This window comes from Panthera tigris, chromosome B2 (assembly GCF_018350195.1).
Source record: "Panthera tigris isolate Pti1 chromosome B2, P.tigris_Pti1_mat1.1, whole genome shotgun sequence".
Classification (NCBI taxonomy): domain Eukaryota; kingdom Metazoa; phylum Chordata; class Mammalia; order Carnivora; family Felidae; genus Panthera; species Panthera tigris.
In genome coordinates this window covers 18,015,955-18,026,041 of record NC_056664.1, presented here as the reverse complement: position 1 = coordinate 18,026,041, position 10,087 = coordinate 18,015,955, and the positions used below count along the sequence as shown (strand labels likewise).

At 45.5% G+C, this 10,087-nt stretch overlaps 1 protein-coding gene across 1 annotated transcript in view; it reads left to right on the top strand.

The window, feature by feature from the left end:
- The first annotated feature begins 2,413 nt into the window (after positions 1 to 2,413).
- Positions 2,414 to 10,087, top strand: part of LOC102972600 (glucosaminyl (N-acetyl) transferase 2 (I blood group)) — a 31,026-nt gene continuing 23,352 nt past the window's right edge. Inside the window, exon 1 of the mRNA XM_007073112.3 lies at positions 2,414 to 3,992. Within this exon, the coding sequence (XP_007073174.1) occupies positions 3,068 to 3,992 (925 nt within the window). The 5' untranslated portion in view covers positions 2,414 to 3,067. The remainder of the gene's footprint in view (positions 3,993 to 10,087) is intronic.

Sequence of the window (10,087 nt, the reverse complement as noted above, 5' to 3'; positions counted from 1 at the left end):
CCAGAGCAGAAATAATGTACTGGTTGGAAGTTAACAGCTTAGCCCGCCCCAATTATTTGCTAGAAGAAAATGCCTGTTCAGTTGCCACAGATACCAAGCAAAACAAACCTACCCGCTGGGCTAACTGCTTAGCAGGGCATCACCTCGCAATCTCACGTTGTTCATCTAAACCATTGTACATAAGGTCTGTCTCAGGACAGACCAGAGAGGCGTCTCCCGGGTCGTGCTGTTTGGAGCTGTAAATCACATCGCGCCTCTCTCGCAGCCCCACTTGCAATCTGTGTTGAATAAATCCTGATGAAAGATTTGTTGAGTTTGCTTTGTATTGGCATTCCATTGGGACTCTACTGTAGGGTCAAGGCTCAAGGCAAAAAGAGGGGAAAACCACCCCGAACCTACAATGAGAGCCCAGAATTCCCTCCCCGCCCCCCCAGCCCTCCCCTACTCCTGCTCTCCGGGAAAGTTCTGCCAAGGATGTATTTTACAGAAAAGGGCGTGGTTCTACTAAGAATGAAGGGAAGTGAAGGCATCCACATGGGCTATTCAATTCTTCCCTTCCTACAGCATATTTCTATTTTGTGTCTGGGGCGAAGGGGGAGAGTGATGGGGAAGGATAAGAGTGGAATTTAACCTCCCCTCTGTTTCAGTAGAAATAAAGCAACCCACTGGAAAGCCTTAAGAGGGTAAAAATTTCTCTTTGCCATTGCTAAGAACAGAAGTCAAAATATCAGTTCATTAACAAGGTCAGGAGATGTTGGATATTTTTCTAAAGAGAAACAATAACAAAGTTGGTAATGCTTATTGAACATGTATGATCATAAACATAAACCCTGAACAAGAGTCATCTCTCTTTTTTTTCTTATTTTTTTTTAATGTTTATTTATTTCTGAGACAGAGAGAGACAGAGCATGAGTGGGGGAGGGGCGGAGAGAGAGGGAGACACAGAATCAGAAGCAGGCTCCGGGCTCCGAGCTGTCAGCACAGAACCCGACACGGGGCTCGAACTCATGGACCGTGAGATCATGACCTGAGCCGAAGTCGGTCGCTCAACCGACTGAACCATCCAGGTGCCCCCAGAGTCATCTCTTTTTATGTTCTTCTCAGCCATGTGAAACGGAAACCACTGTGACTGTGCATCTCACAGATGAAGAAGCTGGGGCTCAGAGAGGTTCAGTAACTTTACCCTGGTCTCACAGCTGGTCAGCGACCAGCAGGGATTTGAGGCTCAAATGGACTGGCTCCAGCATCTGGACTAGGGAGCTGCAGAGTGAAGCTTTCTGGCTTCTCTCCAGCTGAATGACTTGGGAAAAGAATGTTCTTCTTGGCCTCGGTTTTCTCATCTGTAAAATAAAGGGTTGTATTAATTAGATATCTTTAAGGTCCCCGCCAACTCTTCGGGTCTGTGTCCAAATCCGTATCCATCACATCCGTGACACTGTTGTCATTCATTAGCTCAGCCCATTACAGTAAGCTGGGGAGTCTGGGGAAGGGGAGAGGGGTGGGACAGGAAGGGGGCAAGGAGATCGGTGCATTATACACCGAACACTTTCCTAACAGAGGCAGCTGATCCTGCCCAGACAGGTGGGACGGGAGATGGGTGCAGGCATTTTTAGCATACCACTGTGACTGTCACAATGGATTTTGTAGTTGGACCAGTCCCTTTTCCCCAGAAGCGTCCTTACCGCCCTCATAGGTCTACAAGGCACTCCACATTTGCTGAGTGCTCCAGGCACCTGGCACAGGTGAGCTGTGACAACCCCTGTGTAATGTGACCGGACCTGCTGGGCTTCTCTTTCTTCCTGCCTCCCTTGAATTACACTGAGCGATACTTCCAGGAATTTTGCAGCGGCCCCGAAGCCTTTGTTCTTTCTTCAGAATAAGGAAGTGGGAGAGGTGGCTTGGTGGGAAGGAGACTTCTTTGAGTTCTGTGAAATGAACTCAAATCTGAAGCTGTCAGACTTTTCAAAAGACCCAGTGGCTAGTCACTCCACATTTCGTAGATAAATACCGTGTTGACAGCTCAAGTTATCTGAAGCTCTGTGTGAAAGGGGAACCAACTTTTCTCTCTGGGAACAAGGACTCTCACGTTTCGGTCTGGTGTGCAAACTAACGTGTGTTTGTTTCATTTACATTTGTGTCATCCACACGGACCCTTCAATGTTACAAGTCAGTCACCGCTAGGTTCCTTCTGCCATACCCCAAGAGGGTGATGCTTTTTTGCCTCTTCCCATAGCCTCCACAGACTCGGTGGTATATAACACCATGGGAAACTGGCTGATTTAATCCGGGGAACACGTACCTCACCAGCCTTTTTTCTTTTTCTTTTTCTTTTTTTCTCCTTTCTTTTTTCTTTCTTTCCTTTTTTTTTTTTTTTTTTTTTTTTTTTTTTTTGCAGCTGATAATCTGCTTAACACGTGTTACAAGTGCATTTTTTTCTTATCTGTGTCTGCATGCCCAGAGGTAGAAACAACACTGACAAGCAAAAAGAGGGGCAAAGAAACAAAAAAAAACCCGAGGGGCAGAGGTCCTCAACCTTGTGGTTTCCCCGGGGCGGCTAGCAGGTCGCGGGGCTCCCCGGAGGGCAAAGTGGGAGCATTTACTCTGCCAGGTGAGGGGTGGGGGGGAGCCTGGGAAGAGAAGGGAGATGGTATCGGAATAGATTGGATCGGAGGGGGGCGGGGTGAAGCCGGGGAGACTCAGCCCCGGCGAAAAGGACCCGTCCTTCCAATGCAGTAGGTAATTTGCAACGATCCGCCACTCGCATTCCGTATGCAAATGAGGAGGGCCTCTGGGCGGGGCGGAGCGCGGCCGGGATTCAGCACCGAGGGTCGGAAGAGCACGCCGAGCCCGGGGAGCATCGCTTCTTCTCCGGCCGGCGCCCCGGAGGAGGGACGCCGCGATCCGGGAGACAGTAGATGAGGCTTGAAGCGCTCACGCCCCGCTGCGAAGCTGTCGAAATCCCAGACTGCGAAGAGCCGTCAGTTCAGCCTCTTCGCGCGCGAGGTTTCAGGGGCCGGTCATTTCTCCATCCCTGGAGAGAGATCCCTTCTCCAAGGAAGTGAAAATAATGAACTTTTGGAGGTATTGCTGTTTTGCTTTCATCCTGCTCTGTGTGGTTATTTTGGTGATCCTTTATAGTAGCCAGTTAAACGTGCCAAAGAGTTTCGGGAAGGTGAACAGTTCCAGTCCAAGGTATTCTCCAGTGCAAGCCTGTGATGACGCCTTAGGAGCTAAGTCAGCTTTTCTGTGGGGGAAGACCTTACCATCCCCTTTGGGAAGCGTCCCTTGTAAGGACTACCTGATCCAGAATCACTACATCACAAGACCCCTGTCGGAAGAAGAAGTCGCTTTCCCTTTGGCTTATGTCATGGTCATCCATAAGGACTTTGACACTTTTGAAAGGCTCTTCAGGGCTATCTATATGCCCCAAAACGTCTACTGTGTTCATGTGGATGAGAAAGCCCCGGCTGAGTTTAAGGAATCTGTATGGCGGTTACTGAGTTGCTTCCAAAACGCTTTTGTCGCGTCAAAGATAGAACCTGTGGTCTACGCAGGCATTTCCAGGCTCCAGGCTGACCTGAATTGCCTAAAAGATCTTGCGGCCTCCAAGGTCCCATGGAGGTACGCCATCAACACGTGTGGGCAAGATTTCCCCCTGAAAACCAACAAGGAGATAGTCCGGTATCTGAAAGGATTTAAAGGGAAAAACATTACCCCGGGGGTACTGCCTCCGGATCACGCAATTAAACGGACTAAGTATGTCCACCAGGAGCACATAGGCAAGGATGGCTCTTTTGTGAAAAATACTAATATTTTGAAAACCTCGCCTCCACATCAGCTGACCATCTACTTTGGCACTGCCTATGTGGCCCTTACGAGAGAGTTTGTCAACTTTGTCTTCCATGACAAAAGGGCCATTGATCTACTACACTGGTCAAAAGATACTTACAGCCCCGACGAACATTTCTGGGTGACACTTAACAGGATTCCAGGTAGGTGCCGGTTGCCGTTCCAACGTTTTCTTATTCATAGATTGAGTCCACTAACATGGAACGCTTCTAAGAGAACAGACCCATTTGAAATTATTTGGGAAAAAATGTTAGCCCTTAGAAAACTCTTAGTCTGGTTGCTTTTTAGTGACAGTTTAGTGCCAGCTCTGTCCTCTTGTAACTATGTGCAATATGGTGATCTAAGAAGTATGCAGACTACGAGGTCTGGCAAAGCTGTTTTGATCATGTATCACATGGTAACCGACTTGTAGCTCAGTGTTTTGTTTTTGCTTTTGTTTTAACTGAGGTGTAATCGACATGTGCTAGCTCAGTCTTGTGAATGAATGCTTTTCATGCTTTTCTGGATAAGCACAGCTACGTGATGGAATTGATTTTTCATAAGCAGTCTAGAATTATGAGTTCTAATAGGTAGTGTTTCTTTCAGAGCGTGTTACGGGGTATTAACACTGATCCTCAAAGTCAATGCTCCAAGTCGATGGGGCTGTTTTTCGAATCTTAGAATCTTTGGATGTTGATAAATGATCTCTTCAGTGAAATGTCTCTAGTCTGAGATCTGATCAAGTGCCCAGGTCTCGACCGACTGGCTTCAACACGAGCGGTCTGGTACGGTGTTGCCTAGAAGAACTGGGTAAAATGAGTTGGAATAGACAGAGTTGATCAACAGCTGGGGTCGATCCAAAGTAAATTCTCAATTTCGAAGTCACAGATAATTAGAAATTCCAGTTTGCAGCCGCTTGGTTTTATATACTGTTAAGTCTTTTCCATTGTTTATGATAATCTGGAAAGGGGTCCAAGGGGTGCCAGGCGACTGAAGGCAGAAAACAGAACGCAATTCCCTCTTTGATTCAGGACTGAGTATCTTTTCAAAGTTCTGTTCTCCGTATGCTGCCCGAGAACACCTGTGTGGCCTGCACCACCTGTTCCTGGTGATGCCTCCATCGACTAGTTTCCACTGTTGTGCCAGCCTGGCTGTGGGTACCGGCCCTGTGTGAGGGTGGCCCGGTGTCTGCTGTGTGTGAAATCACTCCCTGTGCTTACATGTAGGACTGCCGGTGACACATTGGAGTGTGGTTTGAAGCCACCTTCATCTCTGAAGTAGATGCATAGTGGTTGCTCCTTTCTCAATCACTCCGCATTCCTCAGAGCCGGACTGGAGTCATGGTCTCAAAAGTCTACTCAGGGCAGAAAGAGGACTGGCAAGGGGACTGGGAACAGAGACATATGCTATCCCATGAGCTGCTAAATTGTCAGATCACACAGACTTGTAGGAGCAGGAGTAAACCAACAGTATCATAGTGTAGTGAGTGTTCATCCTGATTATTTACAAACGACTGTCTTAAACACGCGTAAATAGGGGCGCCTGGGTGGCTCGGTCGGTTAAGCATCCGGCTCCGGCTCAGGTCATGATCTCGCGGTTCATGAGTTCGAGCCCCGCGTTGGGCTGTGTGCTGACAGCTCAGAGCCTGGAGCCTGCTTCCGATTCTGTGTCTCTCCCCGTCCCCTGCTCATGCTCTGTCTCTATCTCTCAAGAGTAAATAAACTTAAAAAATTAAAAAAAAAAAGTGTAAATATATAATACATGGTGTCTAATATTGTTTTCTGTTGGTATAGTTTGCTGCAGACGTATGTATTTCATCATTTCTTTCTTTTTAATTTTTAAATATTTATTTTTTGGAGACAGGGGTTCATTTAACCCTAAATAAATAGGGTTATTTATTTTTTGCAAACAGGGGAGGGGCACAGAGAGAGAGAGATACAGAATCTGAAGCAGGCTCCAAGCTCTGAGCTGTCAGCACAGAGCCCGACGCAGGGCTCGAACCCACAAAGCGCGGGGTCATGAGCTGGGCTGAAGTCGGTTGCTTAACCTACTGAGCCACCCAGGTGCCCCCATCATTTCTTTTAATTAGGAGAAATGATCATTGTAATCCTCACGAGCAGAGGAAGAAAAGGAGGTTTAGAGAGACTGAAGTACTATGCTCATCTTTACACGGCTTGTCCAAGCAAAGCTGGGATCTAACCCTGGATTTGTGTGACCTGAAGTTTGAACTTGCACCAGCAAAGAAGGAAATAGTCATTTCATCTTTCCTGTATATCTGAAGCAAATTCCCTGCAGAATCCCAGAAGGGAGACAGGACAGGGGAAGGGTGGGGAAAAAAATGAGGGGGGGGCCATGGAGGTAAGTTCCAGCTGACCACTTTAAGCTGGAAATAAGTTAACAGGAATAGAGAGAGAGAGTGTCTGTGTGTGTGTGTGTGTGTGTGTGTGTGTGCGTGTGTTGGAACACAGTGAACACGCTGAGGCTTAGCAGGGCCGCTGTGCTAACTGGAGTCATGGGAAGGTGTCCTTGTTGGAACTGATGGCCAACCCCACACAGGCTTCTGTGACAGCTTCCCCAGTCCCCATCTGGAACAGGCTTTGGTCTGGCTCTTCCTTCTGTGAGCCAGTGGAAATGGCCAGTGTTCTTACAAAAGGCTGGGGGGGTGGGGGAGGAACAAGCAGGCTGAGACTTTGAACCTAGTCCCTGTGAAGTGTATCGAGACTTTGTCTTCACAGTGAATAGAAGTCTTCAAAAATTAGTAGAACATTTTGACATTTATATTTTTAGCAGTCAACAAATATTTATTTAGCCCTTAGTTGTACCAACTACTGTTCCATGGACCAAGAGTGCCTTTTGTAAGAAGACAGACATGACCTCAAGGAGTTTGTTTCCGGATTTAGAATTTTAGTATATTGGACTCATTTCCCCCAACTCCACCACTCAAAAAATGTGTTGTTGTTGTAGTTGTTTTTTTTCTTTTCCTGAATATCTGCCCCTGTTTTTAAAACATTTTTTTTAAGTTAGCTTTCTAAAAAACAGGAAATATATTCAAAAGGTGTCAGATCTCTTTATTTTGCACTCTGTCAGTTCCTGATAGATTGCTTCCTTATATATCCTTCCAGAGATATTTTACTACGTTTACAGACAATAAAATTAATGAAACATCATGCGTGGAAAACGGTACACATCCTTTTTCTCTTTAATTGAGGTAAAATTTGGCATAGGATTAGTTGCAGGTGTACAACATAATCATTTGATTTATGGACACACTACAAGGTGACCACCATAAGAAGTCTAGTTACCACCTGTCATTATGCAATTAACCCCCTTCACCCATCTTACCCACCCCCAGACCCCTTCCCTTCTGATGACCACCCATCTCTGTATTCTATGAGTTTTGTTTTGTCTGTTCATTTTTTTTAATAGTATTTTGTCCGTTTATTTATTTATTTATTTATTTATGTATTTACAAGAAATCCCTACACCCAATGTGGGGCTCGAACTTACAAGCCCGAGATCAAGTCACATGCTCTACCGACTGAGCCACCCAGGCGCCCCCACCTATACTCTTTTTATCCCACAAATACACAGACGAAGAAAAATGATCTTTATAGCAGGTCCCCTATTGTCTGTAAGCGAGAAACAAAGGACAACAGACACAATGTGTTCTTTATTTGCACAGATCATCGGCCGATATTTAGGAAGCTGCTTTTGACTTAAACGCTTTAGTTTTCCTTACTTTGAAGCGATTTGTCACCTGGATCCAAACAAGGGGTGGCGTAATCTTCGATAGTAAGGATTAGAGAAATGGCAGGTAAGATACCGCGTGGAGGTATAATTCCACAAGAGCTAGGCCAACACGTGGTATCAGTGAAGGAGAAGATAAAAGTATCAGAAAGACCTTGTAGAACTGGCAAGCCTCGGAGTTCCAGTCGGAATGTCATAGGGCAAAGTTCCTCCTTAAGAAATCTGGTTTCCGGGTAGCCGCCCCGGGCCCATCATGCAGTCGCATCTGATTCCAAGAGAAAGCACCTGCTCCCAACGTGGACGCCTGCGGTTCGTTTCCATCTTACGTGCGCCTGCTTGGAGTTTCTCCCCCAACTTGGCGCCCCTCCAGCCCCGCTGTTAGTATTGCTGTTAGATTCCTGGCCTGCTCCCCTTTCGTGCAGTGGGCTTCTCCTGTCTTCATTTGATCTGGGCTGCTCCTTCGCTACTGGATTAGGGGGAAAGAAACATGGGTATAAGGAAATGAAAGGCTAAGAAAAGACAACAATAGAAAGAAACTTGAAACATTTCTCCAGGTGTCGCTCCCAGCAGATGTAAACACTGAGCTATTTAGAAGGTAGGTGTTCCCTACCCGAAAGGTTACCTACCTGGCCCTTAAATCTGGGCGTGGCCGGATCACTCCCAGTGTTTTTCAAAGTATGCATTGTGTTCTCTGTACATCAGCCTAAGTTTAGAAATCAGTTTCTAGAACCACAAAGGATGCATTCAGTCATGCCGGGGACCGAGAATTATAAATATTGATGGACTGGTAGGATCATGTCTTAAAAATGTCATTAGAACAGTCAGCTCTACCATACAGCTATTTGTGTGTGTCTGCGGCCAGATGAAAATCCACACTGACACTTATTTGACCAATATGGAGGTGAATTCTGGTTGAAGGAAAAATTGTATAAATCAGAAACTTCCATGGGTTCCTATCCATATAACAGAATTTTAAAACGATGCTACGTTTGTATAGCCAGATCATAATATTAAATACGCGTAATAAATTTGGACATGATTTTTAAAATATTGTGTTGGTGGTTTGGGCCTTCTGGCTTGTGTTTCCTCATGGAGGAAACCTAGACCCTTTGAGGACCAGAAATTTGGGGGAAGATTGAAAATTTACAATTCACTCTGGCTCTTGAGTACCTAGACTGATGGATGAGTCTGGATCACAACGTGCTGAGTTCCTAGTAGAGAAACTTTAGACAGGTTGCATACAATCTACATAGCTGAGCTATGCCGAAGCTGTAGGCAGTTGAAGGATCATTTATGATGCTTCCGGTCATTGGTGATGCTATAATATTTGGATCATCTTTACTGGGGAATCTGTGCCCAAACATACTTTGCTCCCCACCCCCGTGAAGGAAAGAATGCAGAAACACTGCTCTCAGTTAGCTTTTAATTCCTAATCTCTAGAACAACATTCTGCAAGACAAAAGAAATTGGATTAAAGTATATATGAAGATTTAATTAAGTATAAATACCATTATGATTGGTAAACATTCACTAAGCTGAACTTAATGTGACTTTATTCGAGCACAAAGGATTAATACAGCCTCCATTTTAGAAGTGGCAAGACCATTTTTTCCAATTTTCAACCTGGCATCATCTCGACCAAGACAAATATTTTCTAGAGGCAGCAGTTGCTTTTTTTTTTTTTTTAAACAAAAACATAGTATTGCATTTCAGTGACCCTTTAAGCAATAAAATAAACTATTTTGTGTATCAAAGCCATAATAGATGTATAATCAATGTCAAAATTATCTTCTTAACCTAAATGTCTCAACTCTATTTCTCTGAACCACTACAACGGCATCTCCTTCCATCCCCCTTTGAGTCCGGGTGATACTCTGAAAAGGCTTTGGAGCCAGACAAACAGGGTTTAAGCCCTGGCTCCCCTTATTTGCTAACTATGTGCTGCTGGTTTTAGTGTCTCCTGACCCTCAGTTTACCCATCTGCGATGATGGGAATAATGTATAGCACTTAGTTCCCAGAGCAGTTATGAGTATTAAATAAGATAATGTATACAGTGCAGTGGTTCTCAGACGGACTCCCAGGATCTGCCTGTTGGAACACAGAGAGCCGAGCCCTACCCATAGACTTTCTGATTCAGGAGGCCTGGGGCAAACCCCAGAATCTGTATTTCCAACAAACTCCCAGGTGACTTGATGCTCCTTGTCTAGGAAGCGCACTTTGAGAACCACTGGTGGAGACCATCTTTCACAGACACTGGCCCCTTTTTAGATTGGCAGCAAATGTTGGTTCTGTTCATTTCCGTCAGAGGTTCTCCTTGACTGTGAAAAAAAGGCAGTCGCCAGGGAAAAGGAAAGCGAGCCTATATAAGGAAAAGCGTGATGCTGGTTGCATTATAGTGGCTGTTATAAAAGTGATGTGCAAATAACCGACGTTTGGGAAGTACTCGTATTGAGCAAATATCCCCTGGACTCGGGAACGAGGCAAAACTGCTGATGAATTTTAGCTTTGCCC